The following is a 24660-nucleotide window of genomic DNA, read 5'->3' as shown; positions in this document are numbered from 1 at the left end:
AGAAGTTGTATTTCTGTCCTGGCGGTCGGAGACCCATTATGCATGAAGTGTTTTCCTCAGAGCTCTAAACTCTACAGCGAGGTTGCAGTGAGGTCTCCTCGTGTTTCTCTGTTTACACGTAAGGAAGTACCCACCGCCTATTGAGTGACTTGCTTACACCCACCTTTGGGTTGCTCCTGGTCACTCACAAGATAGCCAGCTTTTTAAAAAAGCTTTAATTTTTTTTGTATCTTTATTCTTCATATCACTACTGCAGCGGCTCCTCACTAATTGCTTAAAAAACAAAACAAGGCTATTGATCCCCCGGAAATGCCTGCAAGAAGTTGGGGAGGGGGAAGACCAGAAGGAGCAGAAATCTCAAAGTCAGGGAAAACTTTGGGGTGCTTCTCTCAGGAACTGTGGGGCTTCCGGGATCTGTGGTGCCATAAGTGTGAGCATGTCTTCAGTAACTCTGCCCCAAAGGAGATGTACCCTCAGTCCGGGGCAGAGAACCAGTGTATAATTGACCAGACTTTCATGCTGTTCCAAGACTGGGGATAATGGTGAAAGGCTTCAGACATTATGAACAGGAGCAAATAATTGGATTCCAAGTGCTTCCTTTCTCCTTACATTCCATAATGCCTAAATACTCATAACATGCTTTTTGTGCTAATCACAGTAATACTCAGTGGCTGGGAGATGAAGAAGAAGAGTTGGATTTATATCTCCCCCCCCCCCTTCTCTGCTATAGGAGACTCAAAAGGGGCTTACAAATTCCTTTCCCTTCCCCCCTCGCAACAAACACCCTGTGAGGTAGGTAGGACTGAGAGAGCTGAGAAGAACTGTGACTAGCCCAAGGTCCCCCAGCTGGCATGTGTTGGAGTGTACAGGCTAATCTGAATTCCCCAGAGAAGCCTCCACAGCTCAGGCGGCAGAGCGGGGAATCAAACCCGGTTCCTCCAGATTACACCTCCAGAGTACACCTCCAGAGTACACCTACTCTTAATGAATACACCACTGCTGAGGGAGGTGGGGGGCATGTGGTTCTTTGATATGTCACCTGTAGCTCTTCTGGGCAGCATTCGCCATGATTCAAAAAAGTGGGAAATGCCCTTGGTGGGTGGGGCTTGTGGTTGATAGTTGGTTCCCCCCTTGAAACAGCGACTGCAAAGCGCCTGTCAACAGATAAGGAGGGACAAAAGCTCTCGTCTTGTTCCAGGAATCCAAGAAGCTGTTTCAATGGGCAGAGGGACATCTACAGGCAATCATGGCTCAACACATCAGTGGAATAGGCAATACACATGCTGACCTGCTGAGCCAAACAGAGGTAGATCCAGGGGAATGGGTGCGCCTCAGAGAACTTTTTCAGGATCTTCAGGAACTTCTGAAGATGGATTTGTTTACAACCAGGAGGAACAGTAAGGTTCCCAAATATCTGTCCAGGTTTGAGGACAACACAGCAGAGGGGTCAGATGCTCTGATAGCACCGTAGCCGCAGGGATTAGTATATGCCTTCCCTCCAATCCCACCACTGGAAAGACTCCTCAACAGAATAAAGAAGGAGCAAGCCAAAGTGATGGTCATAACAGCACAGTGACCGTGGTATTCGGAACTGATGAAACCATGGCAAGATTTGCTGCAAATGGGTCCTGTGATTCACCAAGATACCAATTGGCTGAATCTAGTGGCTTGACTTTTGAAGGGACAAACTTAACAATCTCAGCTTTCCCTAAAGAAATCATTGAAATAATTACTCAAGCCAGGAGACCGGCAGCCAGAAGGATTTACAATCACACATGGATACAGTTTTAAAAAATGGGCACCGGTCAAGCAAATCAGTCCCACTGCACCGACAGTAAAACATGTTATTTTGTTCTTATTTGAAGGATAGAAAAGAGGCTTGAAGCCCAACAAGCTTAAAATGGCAGGGAACAGTATTGACAATGGTGCTGGGCCACAAAGGCATGGAAAATATATCAAGAAATTTGTGCATTGAAAAATACATTAAAGGAGCGGTCCAAGTTGCTCCATCTGTGCAGTAGCAGTTCCCTACTGGGGAGCTAAATAAGGTATTGAAACATCTCACCTTGAATGCCTTCAAACCTCTCAAAGCAGTGGATCTCAAGTTTTTGTCCTAGAAAGTAGTCTTGGTGGCTTCAATAATGGCTAGCAGGATGTCAGAACTAGGTCAGTTAGAAGTCAGAACTAAGTCAGAACTTTCAGTTAGAAATGAACTGTGTATTTTTCAAAAAGACTCGGTCACTACCGTGTGGGAACAGATCCAAACTTTGTACCGAAAGTATCAACATCCTTCCATTTAAATCAACACATGTGCACACCTTCTTTTTGTCCAAAGCCAAAACACCCCAAAGAGAAAACGTGGCATTAGTTGGACGTGCGAAGGGCATTGAGAACACACATTGGTAGGGCAGAGTAGTTCAGGAATACAGACTCTCTGTTCGCCCTGTGTGAACCCAATAAAAAGGGCAAGAAGGTCTCCAAACTCCCGATTGCCAGATGGATAAAATTGTGCATCAAACACGCATATGAAAATTGAGAACTGTCAAGACCAGCAGGAATTAATAGTCTGTTCATCTTGTGTGGCAGCTGCATCAGCAGCATTAGAGACAAGAGCACCCTTAGAGGAAATATGTAGAGTGGGTACGTGGGCAAACTGTTCATCCGGCGCTATAGAATCGACTAGACTAAATCCATGGAAGCATCCTTAGGACAAAGGGCTCTGCTACAAATGGCACGATAAACAATACAGGTTAAAAAATTAAGTAATAAGGGGACTATGATGACTGGTTGTTGTGGGTTTTCCGGGCTATGTGGCTGTGGTCTGGTAGATTTCGTTCCTAATGTTTCGCCTGCATCTGTGGCTGGCATCTTCAGAGGTGTATCACAGAGGGAAGTCCGTTACACACTGTGTAACCACATCTGAATGTCTCTTGCCTTGAAAAGTCTGCATGGTCTTCCTAAATCTACTGTGACCTGACAGCAATTTTTTTTTAAAGTAATAAAAAATAAAGGGAAATTATTGCTTGGGGCGAAGAAATCCTGAGCAATGTAGCAGGATTGGAATCGGTTTGGCACAGAAATGTTTTCTCCCCAGTGAAATCTCTTGCTAATATTCAGAAGTCCTTCTTATACTTGTCGTTTGCAGCCCAGTGATTCTGTGAATCCCATTTTGAATGTTCCAGGTCTGGTGTTAGTGCTGCAGTTGAGATTAACATACAAGTATATGTGCTTTCCTAGCTTTCCCCAAGAGAAAAGTTTCTCATGCTTTTGAACACACTATTTTCACAGGTATTTTTGTTGTTGTTGAACCCGTACTCTTTCTTCCTGCTTCATTTGCTCAGATCCAACAGGAAACCAAGCAAAGTCATCTTGGCCTGGCAGAAGAGGTCACTGAGTTAATACATTTCTGTGCAGCCAGATATACAGTGACTTCATCCTGGGAACAAGACATGATACACCTGCACGTGATCTATGTTTCCAAAAGTAAACCCTGTTAGCCTTATAGAAATTCAAAAGCTGTTAAATTTATTCTGACAAGTGAAGTAAATCTGTTAAATGTCTTGTCAAAGGCTTTTGCTGCCAGAATCACTAGGATGTTGTGGGTTTTCCGGGTTGTATTACCATGTTCCAGCAGTATTTTCTCCTGACGTTTTGCCTGCATCTGTGGCTTGCCAGCAGACGAAATGTCAGGAGAAAATACTACTGAAACCCAGCTATACAGCCCAGAAAACCCACAACATCCTAGTAAATCTGCTAACTTCACAATGGTCTTTACTACAATAAATCTGAGTTCTTTTCTGTTGGAGCATAGAGGGCCACAAGATGCTTTTTATTTATTTATTTTCAACAGAAGCCCTTGGTTAACAAGAATCAAACGCAGAAGTCCTGACAAGAAAATGAGGTCACCATGATCAGAGAAGAAATAACCAAGGGGTTGGATCCAGGCAGCATTTTCACTCCCATCTTGTCGAATTTCTCTCCTTACTACAGTCTCTGTCCCACATAACTTTTGTCCATGCAGGTCCCGGGATCCCAAGAATAGCTTTTTTGGTGGTCAAGGGGGGAGAGAGTGTGAAGCCCTCCTTTGCTATGCATCCATCCAACGATGTTTATCTTCTTTCTTTTTTTCTTTAGGGGAACGAAAGAGGAAACTTATTTGCACCCGAGAATCTGACCAGCTCATGGTGTCTGACCAAAGATGTGTTGGAATTCCCCAACCCGATCCAGTGACTGAGCAGTGTAACACAAACTGTGAATTAAGGTGCCCCCATAATCCGACATTTGTATCTCTTGCCTTATATAGTTTAGGCCTGACCTTTTTAAAAAGAAAAACCTCTTCTCTGTTTTTATGCCTCTGATTTTACGCCACACACTAAAAATCAAAGCGTACAGTAATATTGGTGTGGGTTCCATTTGTCCTATGAAAAGGCCAGTTATGCTGTCATGGTCTGACCAAGGGAGACAGTGTGCCTTGGCTTAATATTTATTTATTTTATTTATTTTTTAAACTTTTATACCGCCCCATCCCTTAGGGGCTCTGGGCGGTGTACAACATAAAAACATGGTAAAACAAGCCACTAAAATCTTTAAAACAGCGGTAACAAACACTAATAGTAATAATAATAGGAGGTTGTCCGGATTCAGCCCCCCCATTTTTTCATTAAAAATTCTCCCAGAAAAAAAGGAGGGAGGAGGAGGGCAGGCGAGCCACATACTAGATGGTAGCCTAAATAACAGGCCGACTGGGGCATCCGGGGGCACCATTTCAGCGGCTGAAAGTCCCTCCAAAGGCCCGGCGGAACAACTCCGTTTTACAGGCCCTGCAGAGACGCTTTCGTTGGCATAAGGTCCTCCGCGAGGGTCCCGGACAGCCCGGAGGAAGGGTGGTGTTCCACTCAGGCCGGGGCCAGAGCCGTAAAAGGCGCCTGGCCGCTGCGTGGAGGACCAGCCGCATACATCATTGAGGGGCCAGGGACCACTAATAGAATTAGCCTCCGCACGTTGAAGCGGAGGCGGCCGTTGGCAAGGGACATCACCAGGGGGGGGGTGAAATGCGCGGGTCTCCGAAGATCACGTAGCCCCAGGCAGCCAGCTAAGGCCTTAAAGGTCAACACCAGCACCTTGAAGATGATCCGGAACTCCGGAACTTAAGTACAGATACTTGCTGTTCTCTACCTCCTTTGTATCTGAGGAAATTAACCCAAATGTTAAGGAAAATGTTCTTCAAGCAGTGAAACATGGAGTTTAGCAAGAATGTGGAGGGGGTATGACGATTGAACTTATTGTACCACTCTGTTCCTTTACGGTGGTTGAGAGCCAGTGAGGAGTAGTGGTTAGAGTGCTGCACAAGGATCTGAGAGACCCAGGTTCTAATCCCCACTCAGCCACAGAAATATGCCGGGTGCTTTTGGGCCAGTGACACACTGTCACCCTAACTTCCTTCACAAGGGTGTTGTGAGGGTAGAATTGAGAAAGGGTGAGCAATTGAGAGCCAGAGTGGTGTCGTGGTTAAGAGCAGGTAGATTCTAATCTGGAAAACCAGGTTTGATTCCCCACTCCTCCACCCGGCATAGGCTTATCTGGTGAACCAGATGTGTTGCCATTCTCCTACATTCCTCCTCCTCCTCCTCCTCCTCCTCCTCCTCCTCCTCCTCCTCCTCCTCCTTCTTCTTCTTCTTCTTCTTTAATATAAGCTACTGAGCTCCCACTGGGGAGGAGAAAGTGGGGCATAAATTAAGTAAATTGATAATTAATAGCTACTTCCTATGTTGCCTGGAGTGAATGTCTATTTGTATAGGGGGAAAGGTGCATGGGAAGTGAATTAAACTGTATTTGCTAGCACTGTGGCTCCGGTAGACACATACGCTCACTGTAGCTGCTTTTTAGAAGCTCCGGCATAATATTTAGTTTGGCCTTGACTTCTGCGAATTCCGGGCATTTTGTTTCAAGGCACCAATAGGCAATGGTTATGTATCTCGAGGCATCTCCTCTTGGTTATAGATAGGGTTAGAGTTCCAGGATATTGAAAGAAGGGCTTCAAAGATATGAAATATCCAGACATTTTAACATTTTTGATAAGAACCAGGAGCAAACCTGGTTTTGGATTGTGGTTATATGTGCTTTGGGGGGAGGGAGAACAAATATTGTGACAAATTTAAAGATATCTATGGTTATATATATTATATATCCATCTACATTAAATATATCTAGGGATATCAAACTTAAACCTACTTTGCTGCTTTAACCAATACACAAGTCCCTCCTTTATAATTTTGCTAGCATGTTAAAATGTCATAAATATGTCAATTATTAAACTTTTAAATATACAAAATAGCAAACAAACCCAATACTAAAACAAGACAGAGCTGCATAGCATTGCACCCATTCCAAATGGGAAAAAATATATTTGATAGGGTTTTTTTTCCAATGCTCCCCAAATTTCCCAGGTTTTCCAGTGGAAAATAAATTCTCAAACTTTTTCATGCAGTACATTCTGAGTGAGTAAAACCTTGTCTTTAAAAGCATTTCACTGGCTTCAAATAAAATAATATTTTGTCAAGAGGGTTTTTTGGAGGGGGGGGTTGTACTCAGAGGTGGGATCCAGCAGGTTCTCACAGGTTCCCGAGAGTAGGTTACTAATTATTTGTGTGTGCCGAGAGGGGGTTACTAATTGGTGATTTTGCTACGTGATTTTTGCCTTAGTTACGCCCCTCCTCTCAGCAGTAGCATACAGAACTTGAAGCAGTCTAGCAGGAGGTACACCGACATGTGTGGCAGCCTGCGCCTGCGTGCATTCGTTTCCCGCCCAAGGACTGGCGCAGCGGCTGCGTCCTTGCCACAGTCCCAGCCAGGAATTCCCCGCCCCCAGAATGCCCGGCCACGCCCCCATCATGCCCCGCCCAGCCCCATTGGCGCTACACCACAGTTTGAATCCCACCACCATGGGAACCTGTTACTAAAATTTTTGGATCCCACCACTGGTTGTACTCGTCCAAATTATTTGGGAGGAGAATGGGTTCCCCCTCCAGGCATTTCACTGACGTCTAATAAAATAATATTTTAATCACAAAGATGCCATCAAGTGTCATTTGTGCCTTACAAGAAAGAGAAAAAATTCTCCCTCCATCACAAATCCTTGCACCCCGAGACCTCGAAATGTTCAAATACTGCTTATTAAAATCTTGCACCAATTTGTCCTGATTTTCAGGACTCCTTCCGCAGCGTATGCAGAGAAAATCAACCGGGATGGAAAGCTGCCATCCAGACTGGCTCTTGGTCCTGATTGCTATAACAAAAGACAAAATGTTCCTTGCCTGCTTAATATAGAACGCAAAAGTTTACAAAGCCATTACGGTCTGAACAGCTTGCAATTTAGGAGAGACTGTTTCCAAATACCTTTGCTGTTATTTTTCGTAGCGCTTATGCCAGATGCCTCCTATTTGAAGGGATAATAAGGGTTCCCTATTTTAAGGGTTTTTCCTTTTTTTTAAAGAACATCACAGCCCTGCAGAACATAAAGGGTGCATCTCGTTTCAGAGCACTCAGCTCCATAAAATAAATATCACACTCCCAAAGTGTCTCCCACCACCCCTTTCCCCTTAGATCTGCATCCATCTGGCAACCAGAATTGCATACTTTCCAAATGCCCCTATTTACCAGGGAAGTCTATTGTTTTTCTTTTACATCACGGTCCCTGTTTTATTTCTTTTATGGTGGGGGTGGGGGGGTGGGGGTGGGGCTATTTCCAGGTAACTTGGAAAATGTTGCTAGCATCAGCACATGTACACTAGTTTCTCTCCCCAGTAACTTTCTAGCCCACTAATATCTGTTGAGTACAGTTGATTTGCTATAGTTCTATGTTAAAAGAAATAGCTGTACCAAAAAATAAAGCTAATGATCAACTCTTCTCTTGAGACTTATGATAAAAAGAATGAATTCATATGTACAATATAAGTAATCATCACAATTCATGTTTTGAACTATTATAAAACTCAATCCTGATTTTCCGTTCAATAACTGAACACATATATATTTTACAAATCCACATAAAATTTAACAGTCAGTATGATGCCTGGCCACAAAAATGGCAACTCAAGGTGTTAAAATGGCAAGTCAAGGTATAAACAATCTATCACAATGACAACATTTCCATATGATCTTAAATCATTATGATAGCAATTCCATATGATCAAACAGCTCCTAGGTTTTGCTTGTTCTGTTGATTCTTTCTCAGAATTCCAAAAGACAGAATAATTTCTGTTAAAAAAACATCATAATAAAAGGCACATTACAGTTGTTACAAAACATTTACATACCAGGGACTGGGTTTAAACTTAAGCTACTCAAAATATGACCCATTAATTCATCTGTGATTTTTCTTATCTATAAACAAACAATCAGATTGCATTTTTACATCAATCATCTATAATCATAATACCATACATATAACAGTATTACTATGTATACAGAGTACCGTATACCTGTGACAGTGCTGCAAATACTCAGTAGGATTACAAAATGTACCAATGTCCTGAATTTTGAAAGATCAAAAATATTGGACTTTTATTTAAATGGGGTACTTGGATTTAACCCAGATTTTTTAAATAAAATGCTTTTTGAGGGGGGAAAATCTATCTAAAGATAATTTAAATAGTTTTCTATTTAAGATACATCATAGTCCAAAAGTCATAAAGGTCACCATGAAATAAGGATTAGTTTTTAATCATTTAGAATGAGGCTATATATTCATGAAATGTTTACATTTTTGATAAATGAATTCCATTAATCCATGCTCTTCCAAAGGTTTTGGTAAGAATATTTTGGGCAGTTTTTCTATTTATATTACCACAAATGCTTGGTTTTGCAGTTCTCAAAACTGAATTTGTCTGCAGAGACAACATGCTGCTTTTTAAAACCAAAAATGTTAGACGAAGAAGACTTTGGATTTATATCCCCCCCCCCCTTTCTGTCCTGTAAGGAGATTCAAAGGGGCTTACAAACTCCTTTCCCTTCCTCTCCTCGCAGCAGACACCTTGTGAAGTAGGTGGGGCTGAAAGAGTTCTGAGGAGCTGTGACTAGGCCAAGATCACCCAGCAAGAATCTAAGAGTGTGGAAACAAATCTGGTTCATCGTTAAGTGAGGTTTTTGAAAAGCAGCGTCTTCCCACCGGCGTGGTGTGAACTGCACCGGCGTGAAGACGCCACTTTTCCCATCCCCTCCACTGACCTTCCTGTCCAGCACTGCTCTGGAGGGCTGGAGAGACACGCTCACGCTGCCCTCTGACCCTGGAGGTCAGAGGTCAGCGTGGGCATGTCCCTCCAGCCCTCCAGAGCAGCGCTGAAGGTCAGTGGAGGGGCCAAACTGGAGGTGGCTTCATGCAGAGCCGCCTCTCCGATTTGGCAGATCTTCGGGGCTGCTTGCACGCTACTGTGTGAGCAGTCCCCGAGCCGGTGGAGGTGCGTTTCCGCCGCCGTGCAGAAACAGCCTCTGTTACAGAAGATTGCTAGGTGACCTTGAGCCAGTTATGAATCCTCCTAACTTACCTCACAGGGTTGCTGTAGGGATAAAACTGAAGATAATGATGCAGTCTGCTTTTAGTCGGTGGGAAGAAAAGTGAGGTATGAATGAAGGAAACAAATTTAGCAGTTGCGTAAGATTTGGGAGGGAGTGACAGTTGAGCAGGGTTTTATTTTGTATAAAAAGCACAAGTATAACGATACTTGTAGTTCTATACACGTCTTTTGTTTATTTAGGCAACCTTTATTTCACCCTTTGTGAATTCCAACATCTGTTCATTTCATTAGGCAGAAAAATTGAAATGCACAGATTTAGGATGGGTGACACCTGGCTTCACAACAGTACATGTGAAGGGAATCTGGGAATCTTAGTAGACCGCAAACTGAACATGAGTCAGCAGTGTGATGCGGCAGCCAAGAAAGCCACTGCAATTCTGGAATGCATCAACTGGAGGACAGTGTCTAGATCACGGGATGGAATAGTACCATTCTATTCTGCATTGATCAGACCTAATCTGGAATACTGTATCCAGTTCTGGCCACCACAATTCAAGAAGGATATTGACAAGCTGGAATGGGTCCAAAGGAGGGCGACAAAAATGGCAAAAGATCTGGATTCCATGCCCTATGAGGAGCGGCTTAGGAAGCTAGGTATGTTTAGTCTAGAGAAGAGCAGGTTAAGGGGTGACATGATAGCCATGTTTTAATATTTGAAGGGATGTCATGTTGAAGATGGAGCAAGCTTGTTTTCTGCTGCTCCTAAGACTAGGAGAAGGAATAATGGATTCAAAGTACAGAATAAGAGATTTCATCTAAACATTAGGAAAAACTTCCTGACAGTAAGGGCTATTTGACAGTGGAATACACTACCTCAGAGTCTCCTTCTTTTGAGGTTTTTAATCAGAGACTGGATGGCCATCTGCACGGGCGTAATGCCCATTGGGCATTCCACACACGTTGAAGTGTAGTTGCTTTTAAAAGAAAGCTGATACGCAAAAAATGATTTTTTTTATTTGCTTGTTTCACATGTATTGAAATATTAACACCCTGTCCAGAAACTCAACTGTGTTATTGATTTAGATAATTATATTTGCGTTTCTTCCCAGTGGGAACCAAAAGTAGTTCCTCCCCAGGTCTGTTTTATCTTCCCAACAACTACCTATGAGGTCGGTTAGACTGAGAGAATGATTGGCCCAAGGTCACCCAGTAAGCTCCCATAGAAATATGGGAATTCGAACCTGGGTCTCCCAGATCTTAGTCTGACACCCTGGCTACTGATCTACGCTAGCTCTCTTAAATGTCTGAATGCCTTTGTTTTTGTCAAGTTTGCTGTTGAAGGGAGATGCATAGCTGCTTTCATTTATTTATACTTTTTTGTTCATGTAAAACAGAGTTAGTACATTATGTTACCACTCAGGGCATCTCACAAAATGAAAATACCATCAGATAGATAAAAACTATAAAAAGAAATCTCATGAGATCGTAAGAATAATCAGCAAGCCAGCATTGTAGCAGCTTAATTTCAGCCTTCTGCAGGCAAAACTGCAAGAACTAAGACCTTCCATAATATCTTAATTAAAGAAGGCCCCATAATAACTTAATTAAAGAAGCCTCATGTAGCTTACAGAACCTGAAGTGAGTGTGTGTGTGTGTGTTTGCCTGAAAAACCTCTTGTGGAAGGCCACTGTAGAAAAAAGCAGGAACCCTCACAGACCGAACCTGCCTATAGAAAGGCACCAAAAGGAGGAGCTGCTACCAGGATGTTGATTGGTGAATGGGTTTGGATAGGGAACCAGGCCCTTCTGTCTATCTACCTGGTCAGATTATCCTTATCTCTACTCTTGGCCCTTAGTCACCTTTAGGGTTCTGGCCCAGCTATAAACCCTTAAAGGTAAAACATAAAATGGCTACTGTATGAGGTGGAGCCAGCTTCATAATGCTTGCCCCAGTTTACTTTCAGTCACACCATGAAGATTTTTGTGCTATTTTAGCAACTGCTATTAAAATAGTGCTTTGAAAATCTGTATGGCCAATCAAGCCCCTGAAGATCGATCAGAGGCCTTGCTGCACAAAAGTTCCACCTAACCCTGCCCGCTTTCTAAAAACTTGGGGGGGGGGGGCACCAGAAAGTGTTGGTGGGTACCATAGCATGCATGGGGACCACTTTGGGGGGCCCTGCTATAGACAGAATTGTACATTTTGTGTGCAAAAGTTGCATCTTCTGTACAGATAGAGCCTGCTGCCCTGTGCTCCGTAGCAGAGGAAAGGCAGCATGCCAGCGTAATTATCAAATATTATTTGGTATTTGAATGGAAAAAAAGATACATTGTACAAAGAGAATTATATGATAATGTGGAATTATATGATAATGTGGAAGAAAACACAAGAAGATTTACAAAGATGGGCTAAGTTTAAAAAAATCTCATGGCTGGAAAGAATTGCTACTGTTAAAATTCTTATTGAAGTTGAACTTTTCATTTCAAATGGTACTATCCACACATAGGACAAAACTTTGAAAGAATGGCAAAGTTGGATAAATAAATTTATGTAGAATTGGTTAAAGAGGCAAAGGAGGCAGCAGTGAAACGATGTTAGGAAGGTTTAAGAGCTGGTGTAATATGCTTCTAATCTGGAGGAACCCGGGTTTGATTCCCAGCTCTGCCCTTGAGCTGTGGAGGCTTATCTGGGGAATTCAGATTAGTCTGTACACTCCCACACACGCCAGCTGGGTGACCTTGGGCTAGTCACAGCTTCTCGGAGCTCTCTCAGCCCCACCTACCTCCCAGGGTGTTTGTTGTGAGGGGGGAAGGGCAAGGAGATTGTAAGCCCCTTTGAGTCTCCTGCAGGAGAGAAAGGGGGGATATAAATCCAAACTCTTCTTCTTCTTCTTAAAGACGAAAAGAAAAGAGGACTCTCGGCTGCACCTAACTTTAAGCTACGCTAACATGCAGTAGGACTAGTCTAGATGGCAGACTGGATTAAAAATCCAGAACAAAGAATTATTAAGCCAGAAACTGCAGATTTGAAAGCAGGAATACTCAATTATTTATGGGTAGACAAATCGGAGCAGAAGAGATACACAAGTCAAAAAGATACCAATGTAATAAGACTTTTGGATATATGGGCAAAAACATAAAATATTAAGTTATCTGGTATTACCAGTAAAGTCTCCAATTGAAGCTTATTGTGACAGAAATGTTAAAAAGAACAATGACAGAAATTATCAATAATCATAGGAAAATTAAATTGTGGCAAGAGATGAAAGAGGAAGGAAAGGAAATACAGTAGTTAATATACTTTCAAAAAGTGTCAGGATTAAGAAGAGAACTCAAAGAGACCGGAGGAGCACTGACAGAATTTGAAAAAGAAATTACACTACAAAAACAGCATTTGGTAGGAGAAATACCGGTATATAAACTGTTACTTTAATATGACACTGAGATAGAACAAGTGAAAGAATGTATGGTGAAGTGGAGGCAAAATTTTCAAGAAGAAATATTCTGTCAGCAATGGGAATCCTTATGGATGAAAAATATAAAATTTACAACTTGTCAAACTTTGGCAAAACTGGCATAAGATGTTTTACAGATGGTATTTTACTCTAAAAGATATTAGGAAGATGAATAAAAACTACAAAGACACTTACTGGAGGTGTCAAGAAGAAGAAGGATCATTTTATCATGTGGAATTTCTAGAGAAATGGAAGCTGTATTTCACATATTATGAGTGAATGAAACTATAACCTAAGGTAGATTAAGAAAATGGGATTAAGAAAATAACCAGTTGTATAAAATGTGATAGACTTACTGCTGAATACTACATTTAATGCCAAGATATTATACTTGATATAATAAATTACTGCTTTCAATCTTTGCTTGTGTATTAATATATAAAACATGTTAAAAGTAAGATGGATAATATTAATGTAAGTAGATGTGAAATAGTGAAGGTTCTCTCAAAAATAGACCGTTATAAATGTCAAGGTCCGTATTATAGTTTATTACCCACAAATCCTATTTTTTAATTTAAAAAAATCCAAAATATTATTTTCACAGGTTTTTTTCCTTGCTCCTTGTGTTTCTAGATTCAGGCGCCTCTTGCCAGTTTTATTTTTCAGGTCTCCTTCAACTGGTCCGTTTTGCTAACAAGTCCCCTTGTCATGTGCTCAGGTGGCATATTGCCAGGAAGAGTGAATGCACGGTGCAGTGTGGGCTGGGATACCAAATGCTGGAGATTTCCTGCACAAAATATAACAAGCTGGAAGGGAAAATTGAGAAATTCGACGATCGATATTGCAGCAGCATCCCCAAGCCGAGCTCTAGGGAGAAATGTTCATCAGAATGCCACTCTGGAGGATGGCGCTATTCGGCTTGGACAGAAGTAAGATCAAGTTTTGTGGGACAGCTGGGCACAGCGGAGGGGAAAGGGAAAGATGTAAAAGAAGGTCAATGCGATAAGCGCTCTGTAAACTCTGCACTGTAAACTCTGCACTGAAAAGAAGGTCAATGCGATAAGCGCTCTGTAAACTCTGTTGAAAATAGATGCCAAGGTTTTTCTTAATGTAATTTTTAGTCTGCCTTTCTTAGTGAAACCCCAGGCATATTACACTGTAAAAGTCAACCTGGTCCATGGGATGGGACATCCAATAATCAGTGCAGTCGGATTAGGATTGTAGAAATCTGAAACAGAGCTGAAACAAAGCACATGTATTAACATGCCAGGTTAAACAATGTGGAAATTACATAATAGGATCATTCACCCAAGAACAATATGTAGTATCCACAGTGTAGTATACAGTCTCCTATGTTTTTATCAAAGCATCTGCCTACATGATTTTGTGGCATTATATCCCTATTACATTTGTAAAAATGCCTCCCGGATAATTCACTTTTGCATAGTTTGCAAACTCCCAGGAAAGCAGAAGCCTTCTTGACCCCCTCAGGCAGGGGGACACAAGAAAGAATGCATGGGCTCAGACAGGTGCCAATCTTTCCTATTTGCAGGGTGGTGCCTGCTCAGGTGAGTGAAGTTGTTGTCCTGGGGTATAAAGGGAGAGGCAGTTCTGCAGGTAACAGTATTTTTTATAATCTTAAACTGAGCCCAGTAACTGAGGGGCAGCCAATATTCATGCTTCAGTATCTCATGATAGTGACTGAGCTGCAGCACCAAGTTGACTTCACAGGATGACTTACATAGAGTGCCTTACAGTTGTTGATGTCACCTTGGTGTGGATTCGGATGGAGTCAAGATTGGGGCCCATCTTCTGGGCTAGACTGGGTTAGTAACTGAGTTGGATCTCAGTAATGTTGGATCTACTATGAACCCTTGGCTCTTAACCAAGTTAGCAAGGGTCAGCTGAACCTCACCAAAGATGGGAAGCATGGTGTCCTTCAAGATCTACACCTTTCCAACCAACATTACCGCAGTCTCACCTGGATTTAGTTTTAATTTGGTTACTCATATCCATTCAGGACCTTTACCAGATTACCAGAAACTGGGATAAGGAGCTAGATGTTGTCAGCACATTGATAGCAGCCAACCTCGAAACTACAACTCATTTGTCCTGGAGGCTTTACACAGAGGTTGAGAAGCATGGGAATTGGTCCCAAATGGCCTCTAGTAGCAATCCTTTGAGTCTGGTCCACAAGGAATAATTTTAATCAGGCCAAAGCACCTCTCCTGGTACAACTTCCTGCCTCTGCTTAAACAAGATAGTATGGTAAAAGGATGCAGATGAATACAGTAGGAGCAACAGAGAGTCACAGCCTTTGTCTCTATTGAGACAAAGGTCATCAGCTAAAGCCACTGGGGCAATCTCTGTCCCTGAAACCAGGCTGAAAAGGGCCCAGAACAGATGAGGTAGCCAAGAAGATCTGGAGTTGGACCCCTACTTATCTTTCAACCAATACAGTTTGGGTGCACACCCCTAATATATTTCCATCTGTATAGCTCAAAGAAGTGACCATTTTACCACTCAATAGAATGCATTAAAATGTTCTTATTTGATCGTTGCTTAGAATCTCGGGGAAAACATTCCGCATCAATAGGGTTTAAACAAGGATGGGGCCTGACTCTTCTCTCCCATGCAGCTCTGAGCAGTTGCGGGGGTTGAAACGAGAAGACCTGGGTTGAGCTGGGAAGTGGGCTCTTTACCGGCTCTATTTTTCCTCCTAAAAGTGTTCCAAGAGCTGTGGAGGTGGAACAAAGAGGCGCCGAGCTGTCTGCATGAATACCTTCAACGATGTTCTGGAGGACAGTAAATGCAGTCAGCGGGAGAAGGTGACGGTCCAGCGCTGCAATGAACTGTCATGTCCACAGTGGAGAACTGGCGACTGGTCAGAAGTAAGGCCCTCTTTACATTACAATGATGAGCAGCACAGAAGGTTTTTGTTGGCGGGGGACTGGCGGTACAGGGGGCAACATGGAAGAATCTTGGGTTAAATGGCTGCACTGAAATGGTTTCTTCCTCTTTCTTCCTCTCCATTCCTAACATCATCCGTCATTAGTGAGGTGGGTTCTCTGGCACCATAAGCACAAGTTGCCACACTGCCATGGGAATGCTTGTTCTGCCAACCGCCCACATAGCTGTGGTACTGAATTCCTGAGACTGGTAACCATTTTTTGCCTTTTTAACCTTCTCAGTGGCTCATTCCACACATGCAGAACAATGCACTTTCAAACTGCTTTCAGTGCTCTTTGAAGCTGTGCGGAATAGCAAAATCCACTTGCAAACAGTTGTGAAAGTGGTTTGAAAACGCATTATTTTATGTGTGTGGAAGGGGCCAGTGAATGTTACACTGATGAGCTCCAACACTCGGGAACAGCTGCTTCCAGGGACCTAAGGCTTCTATTTTCTCCTTCCAGTGCTTGGTAACTTGCGGGAAAGGGCACAAACACCGGCAGATTTGGTGCCAGTTTGGAGGTGAACGGATCAGCGACAGGCTTTGCAATCCGGACACGAAACCAGATTCCATGCAGGCTTGTCAGCAACAGGAATGTGCTGCGTGGCAAGTGGGACCATGGGGCCAGGTATCCAAATTCTTTCTTTTTGCTATGGTTTTATTTTGCCCAGTGAGCTTCAGCTTAGGGGCTGAAACAGAAGTGACAGTGGGAGTACCATGTAAAATGTTTATTTTTCTCTAAAAATTGGACCTAGTTTAAAGTTGGCACCACAAGGGAAGGAGAGGTTCAACCTGTTTTCTCCCCGCACTAATTTTTTCAATCTAGAACAGCTGTCTGTCTTTGTTTCTATCAATAAAACTGTTTTTTATTAAGAAAACCCTTTGTCCAGGGGTGCCCAAACAAATCAGGTTCCTGTGTGCCTATTGTTGTGGGGGGGGGGGGGGGGGGGGAGAGAGAGAGAGAGTGTGTGGGGGGGGGAGGGGTGGAATGTTTGTTTTGTAGAAAAGAACCTCAGTTGGTCCTTCAACCCAGGTCTCTCCACAGTGCATCATATTGATGGTTCAAGATACTTCCCATCCATCCACAAATCAATTAGGCCATCAAAAATTGTAATACTGAAATGTGTGTAGGTACTTAAACACAGTTTTAAAAGGGTAGAATAGGCAGTTCATAGACAGATCAAAACTTAAGGCCAGCTGAATTTTTCCTTGGATGGCACGTACAGGTATAATGCAGATTTTAAAGCTAGGAGGAAGTTGTGGGTGAAGAGCTCTCAGTGATTTCTCCTTAAATATTTTGTCTGCTGTCACCTGAATGCATCTCAGGAATTGGAGATCTTATCCTTGGACTGTATACGGACCATGATCTAGCTCTAGCACTTCCTATTTCTAAAGGATCGGTCTCAAGCTTAGTACTGTTTGCCAGGACTTCCAGCAACTGAGTTTATCCCTAACAGAGATTGTCTCAAAGCTTGTTGCCAGAGATGTTCTGGCACATGTTCTGGCACCATATTATGACTCTGATTGATTGATTGACGTTATTTATATTGCCCTTTTCTCATTTGGATTCACGATGGATTGCGCAGAGTGAGTTACTACAATCAACAGGATGGAACATTCAGTAAACTGTACAATAGCAAATCATAAGTCTTATTAACATGACACATTAAATAATGCAAATATTACATAGTAGGATCCTAATTTTCAGCAAACTATACACAGCAGTATAAACCACAGTCCCTCATAATTTATCCTAGTATCTGTACAATAGGAAGCAAATCATAAGTCTTATTAACATGACACATTCAATAATGGAAATATTACATAGTAGGATCCTAATTTTCAACAAACTATACACAGCAGTATAAACCACAGTCCCTCATAATTTATCCTAGTATCTTTGTGAATCATCTAGTACAGGCCTACGTAGAAAACCCTCTTGAATAATTCAGTTTTGCCTAGTTTGTAGAAAACCATGAGAATGAGGAGTCTTCCTCACCTCAGCAGGCCGTCAATAAAGTGTAGACCCTAATGGAGTGCAGGTTCCAATGGAGAAAGGACATGTACGACAGTTGCTGATTTTGGCCATTTGCAGATTCGCACCTGCAGAAGACCATGCTCAGGTCAGCGAAGCTGCCATGTTGGTGGATAGGTGGTCTCACAGAAGGGAAGGTACTATGCCATGAAGTCTGTGATATCCGATACTTAAAATTCAGCTGACCTTTGCTCAGTTAAGGGCCTTGGGGTGATATTGGACACCCAGTTATTACTAAAAAAAGGAGTTAATGCAACTGCAAAAAAGAATTTCTTCCAACTCAGCCAAGCTCCTTGAGACTGTTGATCTGGCCACCCATGCCTAGACTACTGCAATGCACTGTACATTGGTCTCCCCTCAGAATCCTTTTGGAAATGCCAGTTAGCGCAGAATGCTGCAGGTTGGCTATAGTCGGGAGCTAGATGAAGCATGCATATTACTCCCATCGTGCAGGCACCTCATTGGCTACCCACCAGTTACCAAGCTCAATTTTAAGTATCGGATATCACAGACTTCATGGCATAGTACCTTCCCTTCTGTGAGACCACCTGTCTACTTCTGGCAGTGATCCCTCCCTCTACTTCTGGGGGTGAGCGAGGACCCAGCCGAGACCGGGGTGGAGACGGAGTAGCCCAAAGCAACTCAGTGGAAACAGGGCTGGGGTCAGTGGCAGCGGCCCCTCCCCCTCCCTCCCTCCCCAGTGAGTGCGGGAGCAGGGGTACAGCTTGCAAGACGGGAGTGGCCAGGAGGTGATACAACAGAAGCGAGGCTGGGGCCAGCAGCTGAGGTTTCCCCCCTGCAGCTTCCAACTAAGAGCGAGGGCCTGCAATTAGAGAGAGGAGGCTGGGAGACCCCTCTCCCCTAGCTTCCAAGAAGTGCGAGCTGGGACCAGGAGTGGGAAGCTGTGGAGTCGAGATAGTGGAGCCAATGGCGGACCTGTAGCTTGAGGATCAAGGACTTAGGCTTAAGCGTGGAAAGGAGGCTGAGAATAGCTTTAAACACCATTGCTTTGGAGAGCCCGGCGTTGGGGCTGGTGGCAGCGACCCCTTCCCACTTTCCTTCATTCCTGGGGCGCAGTGATAGGCAAGATTGGGAGATGAGAGCAACCCAGAGCTGAGAGACTACGTGGCCTGAGAGGCCCGGCAGTGAGAGAGCCGGACAGAGCGTGTGCTGTGATTGTGAATTAGTGCCCTCCCTACAAATATCTCCAAATACTGTTGCTCCTTTTTCCCTCCCACTTGGACAATTAATTGGTTTACCTACAACTCAATAAGTAATGGTGTTGTGAGTTGCTGACTGTTAAGTTGTATGGTAGGTTATTGTTAATATAGTGAAGTAGTAGATTGTTATATATTTTAGTGTAGAGGAGTAGGAGGCACCTGGCTCTTATAGCTCGACCTGCCATATGGCGTAGAATTAGTTGAAGTAAAGTTAGCTTAGTAGGTCCTGAGCCTACCCACTGTGGAAATTTTAGATTGGGCTAAGTGAGATAGAGGGGACTAGGGCCAGGGCACCTAGCTTAGGGCTAGGGATCCCAGTGCTGATGGGGCCGAGGGTAAATATAGCAGTGAAAGCGGTGGCGTTATAATAGAGCAGCGAGGCGAGATACAGATATGCTCCGTTAAGCTTTCTGACCTCCGACCTATCCCTAAGGAGCGAAAGGATGAAACTTGGTTCAAGGGATACCCTTGCGTCCCTGGTGTTAATCAATGCTGCAGTCCATAAATAATAAGACCACAGTTCTTCGGGGACTTTCTCGAGGAACTGCAGAAGTGGACCCTGGCTTTGTGTCACGAGACCTGGAGTGCGTGAGGGGTAGAGACCAGTAAGCAGCCCAGGCGAGGAGAAAGCCACGCCACCAGGTTCAGCGTGCCTTCACTCCTCAGTCCCAGCTGAACACGGGGCCGAGAGCGGTGATGTGGCAATGTTAAGTCGAATTCTATTCCTTTCCAGGGCAGTCCCCGTCGGAGAGATCACTGGCAGCATGGAGATTATTAATGCGGACCTCTGGAGTGGATTGGCCTTGGAGAGGTTGGCTGTCCTACTGGTGTACCGGCCGCCTAGCGCACCGAGGGTTGACAGCCTACTGCGGTTGCTGGAGGTGGTTGGCCGGACTGGGCGTTGAAGGTTTCCCAGGAAACTTATTATCACGGTGAAGCTTCAACGTCCATGTCGAACTCCGCCTAATGCACAGCATTCACTCTTGAGACCTAGTATGGCATCCATATAGCGACGCTGGGCCTCCTCCTTATTGAAATCTGGCCCCACTCATGAGAGGCCGGTCACGCGCTGGATTTGGGAGTGCTTCGGGTCTGAGGTTAATTGGTGGTGGTATCCTCTGTTGACCAAGCCGAGTGCCATGCGTCCGACCATTTATGCCCTGAGGGTTCGGATGGGCGTGCAGCGCTACCACAGAATCTAGAAGCGGCGGGCGATTTATGCCAGCCAGCGGAGACTCATGGATCCACGGGTTTCCTGGAATGCTCTGCAGGGACCCTGAACCTGCCGAGCACACTTTCGATGAGCAGGTGGAGGATTGGGACACTCCCGACTCCTCCAGAGGCCATCGAGGTTATTTGCTCTGGCGTCCTCTCACGCCCCCGTTCACGGCAAAGCTCCATGGTACACTGAGGAAGCTGCGCCATATGAAAGCGGGATACTCAAAGGCGGCATTTCGGCGAGTGTGGAAATCTCGTGGCCGTGAAGCTGCGCGGGAACATCTTATGGGGCGTTTATGAAAGCCTATGAGATGCGGCGGCTGAAGGAAGGCGAAGAAGGGCTTTCAACCTTCTCTACTCCTCTCTACGCATCTGCTAAAGGCTCTAAGCGCCCTTTTGCACAATTCATTCCGTATAATTCGAACTTTGACCTCCTTATCAAGAAGGTTCTACCAAATTCCCAATTGACTATTAGCTGTGAAGCGTTATTTAGCAGAGCTTTTTGCAGATAAATTGCATCGCTCCGCCAGGACCTTCCCGCCTACTTTGACTACAATAAATGAACTGGAGGCTCCCTTGCTGTACTTCTGGTCCTTGTTTGACCCAGTTTTCCCTGCTCTCCGGCCGCTTTCGTTGACCAGGCGCCTTCCGGCCGAAAGCTTAACAGTAGAACCCTACGACCTCGTCCTCTGGATCCGCGTGTCTCCCTCCTGGCTTATTATTAAAACCTGCCGGGCGGAGACTGCGACAATTTAATTCCCACCTGTTCGAAGATCGTTAATGAAGCTCCACGCTTGGTAGCAAGGAGTCTTTCCGAGATATTAGCAGGTTGAAGGGAGGCGATGGTCCGCTTCCACTCTTGAAAAGACCATCATGATAGATCCTAGGGATCTGGCCAATTACCGCCTGTAGTTCCCTCGAATCTTTCGTTTCTGGGGAAGGTAATTGAGAGAGTGGGTGTTAGAGCAGCTTCCAGGGCTTCCTGGATGACACATGTCGACCTTCGATCCCTTCCAGTCCGAAACTTCCGTGCTGGAAGCATGGGACGGAGACGGTTGCTACGTCGCGCTGTCACATGTGACACGCCAATTCGTATGCAACTAGACCGAGAAGCGGATCGGGCGCTGCTGAGTATTATTGGACCTTACCGCGGCGTTTGCGGTATGAGTCGATCATGACCTTTTGAGCCCACCGCCTGGCCGCTTCCGGGATCCGGGGCGAGTGTCCTTCAAATGGAGTTGCCCCTCGTTTCTTCAGAGGCGAAGTCAGCTTAAGTGTGGTGGTGGGGACCAAGCCTCCCGGAGGTGCCCACTGATCAATAGTGAATTGTGCCTCAGGGGGGCACTGCTTTGTCCCCATTGTTATTGCTAACATCTATATGTGACCCCTTTGCTCCAGATTGGTACGTGAAGCTTTGGGTTGATCTGTCCACCAGAAATGCACGCTGATGACACTGACGCCAGCTCATTCTGTTGATGGAGAGGAGATGCGCTCACTGCCCCTGCGTGCTCTACAGCATTGTTTGGAGGCGGTTGCTGGTTGGTTGCAACAGAGCAGGTTAAAACTTAATCCATCGAAGACCCGGAGATCCCTTTGGCTTTGGCCGTGGGGGAGGGGTTGGGGATTTCCAGCCGCCGGTGTGGGAGGGGCCTGCATTGGCGCCGACCCTCTCGTCCGCAACCTGGGGGTCCACTCTGATTCGTCTCTTTCAATGGAGACCCAGGTGGCCCATATAACCCCAAGCCATGCGTTTCGCGTTTTCCATCGCGTCAGGCCCGACCGGCTGGCCTCCCTTCCTCTCCAACAACACGGACCTGCAGCCACTGTGATCCATGCAACGGTCTCACCTCCAGGTTGGACTATTGTAACTTCGCTCTACGCTGGCCTTCCTCTGGGCGGCTTTTCTTGATCCGGAAACTGAGAAACTGGTCCAGCACGCTTGAGCTGCCTCGGCTGCCTTTCGCTTACAGGGCGCCTTCGGTGACCATCTCACATATACAACCTGTGCTTGCGCCCGCCTGCACTTGGCTCCCAGTTGAATTCCTCGAATGCGCTCTTCCAAAGGTGTGGGTTTTGACCTTTAAGGCCTTACGCGGCCCTTGGGGACCCTGCATCTTCGTGGACCGCATTACCCCATATGTTCCCAGCCTTCGACTCTCTCACCGTTCGGCAGAGCTTTCAATTTACTGGAGATCCCTGGGCCCTCAATGATGTTGGAAGGCTTGGCCTTCCACTCGGGCCCCAGGGCCTTTACTGCTCTGGTCCCCTGCCTGGATGGAACCACTCTTCCTCCAGCTGTCCGGATACCCTCTGCGGGACTCCTTTGGGGATTTCCGCAGGGCCTGTAAGACCGGAAGTTGTTCCACCGGGCTTTTAGAGAAATCCAGCCACTGAGTGCCCCCCTTCCTTCAGCCTTCCTAGGTTTTGGAATCCCAATGCCAACGGGATCCATTATTAAGATCTATGGTTCCCTTATACCACCGGGACCATTACCCCCTCTTGTTAAAGGGACTAGGTCTAGATAGGACGCCATCTTGATATATTATAATTGCTGTTTTATTATAACTTATAGATGTTTATGATGTTTTATGTGATTTTATGATGTACACCGCCCAGAGCCCTTCGGGGATTGGGCGGTATATTAAGTCAAATAAATAATAATAATAATAATAAAGAGAACAAAGTATTTATTTAGCTGGTTATGTTAGTAAATAGGGAGAGAGTCTTAAACTTCTAGAACATAAGAAGAGTTTCAGACCAGTGGTACCTTTAGTGTCATGTCCTATTTCACACAGTGGCCAACTTGTTGTCCAGGAAAGCCAACCAACAAGGCTTAGAGACCCAGGCCTTCCACTGATGTTACCTCATAGCACTGGTATTCAGAACTGCTTCCTCTGTGATGGAAGTTCTCTTCACTCACTATAGCTAGTATCATTTAATGGCTCCTGTTTTCCATGAATCCATCTATGCTTATGGCCATCACTATATTCAATAGTAGTGAGTTCTACAATGTAATTGCTCATTACTCCAGTCTGGCCTGTATGTATTGCCAATAAACTTCATTTGGGTCCCTTTTCATAGAACCTTGGGACTCTTCTCTGCACAGTAGCCTTGCATTGGGCTCTCCTCTTTTTCTGTTTACATGTGAGGAGGCACTCCCTCCTGAGCCCACAGGTTTTTTTTGTATAGAACTCTCTCTTAACTCCACCCATCAGTTTATTTTTAAAGGCACAGATCTCGTGACAGCCAGTAGTCAAAACTGCTGGTTTAGCATTTAGACTGCACTTTTATTGATAGTACTATTCCAAAAATAATCCCCCCAAATGAAAGAGCAAAGCAGTTCCCTGGATCACATACCAAAGAAGGGGATGTTGTACTATAGGTGATATTATCCCACCTGCCGCCCCCCCCCCCTCCACTTTGTGCTGCTGCTGCTGCTGCTGGAGGACAGAGAGGCTTGTTATTTCCAAGCACTCGTTGTTCTTATGTGAATTTCTCAATATATTAAATGCAGAGATTGGTGTGTTTTGGTTAAGCCTGTGTGAGTGAGCTTCTTTTCTGTGACGTGAAGCAGCCAGTACAAGGAAGGGGTGCAAGGGAGAAGGCTTGGAAGGAAGACTGGCTGTGGGCGGATGAAATATGTTCGGGGCAAAGCTGTGCTCTCTGGCAAAAATCTGCCTGCACTGGCGGCAAAGCAAAATTAAAATAATGCTAGAAGTAGTTTCATTTGCTGCGGAGAGAATGAAAAGTGAAAGTGGGACTTGAAGAAATATGTCTGTACAAGAAATCTTACTGTGACAGACATTTGCCCCCACCACGCAACAAACATATTGTGCATAATCGGCCATGTTCTCCCCAGTTCCGATATTATGCCAGAGGGGGAAAAGCTTTCTAATCCGCTTTCTGTATCACATGCATAATTGTATGAACTCACCCCCATCACCTTGCTGTCCACCAAAGTCCCCATCTTCTGTACTTTTCCCCACTCTGCAGTATCATTGAGGTTACAGTATTCCAAATGAGACTGCACGGTTGCTCTGTCCAAGGGTATTATAATTTTGGCTACTTTATTCTCTGTCCCTTTCCTAAAAATCCCAGCAATGAGTTTGCCTTTTTCATCACTGCCGCACACTGGATTTACATTTTCATCGCACAATCCATTAAACCCTTAAACCTTTTTCAATCCAAAGACAGTTGGTGTAGTAGGACTGCCAGGCTTCCTTTTGCATAACCCATGCTGTATTTCCTTCAGCAGGCTTTGTTCCTCGTTG

General features: G+C 44.7%; 1 protein-coding gene across 2 annotated transcripts in view; it reads left to right on the top strand.

Moving 5' to 3' along the window:
* Nucleotides 1-24660, top strand: part of ADAMTS9 (ADAM metallopeptidase with thrombospondin type 1 motif 9) — a 211691-nt gene that overhangs the window by 91148 nt on the left and 95883 nt on the right. For both annotated transcript variants that reach the window (XM_048491555.1, XM_048491554.1), the window contains exons 19-22: nucleotides 4135-4261; nucleotides 13685-13895; nucleotides 15693-15857; nucleotides 16380-16544. In XM_048491555.1, coding sequence (XP_048347512.1) covers nucleotides 4135-4261; nucleotides 13685-13895; nucleotides 15693-15857; nucleotides 16380-16544 — 668 coding nt within the window. The remainder of the gene's footprint in view (nucleotides 1-4134; nucleotides 4262-13684; nucleotides 13896-15692; nucleotides 15858-16379; nucleotides 16545-24660) is intronic.

The sequence above is a fragment of the Sphaerodactylus townsendi genome, linkage group LG03 (assembly GCF_021028975.2).
Source record: "Sphaerodactylus townsendi isolate TG3544 linkage group LG03, MPM_Stown_v2.3, whole genome shotgun sequence".
NCBI lineage: Eukaryota > Metazoa > Chordata > Lepidosauria > Squamata > Sphaerodactylidae > Sphaerodactylus > Sphaerodactylus townsendi.
The sequence above is the reverse complement of the archived record's forward strand: the minus strand, read 5'-3'. Positions and strand labels throughout refer to the sequence as shown.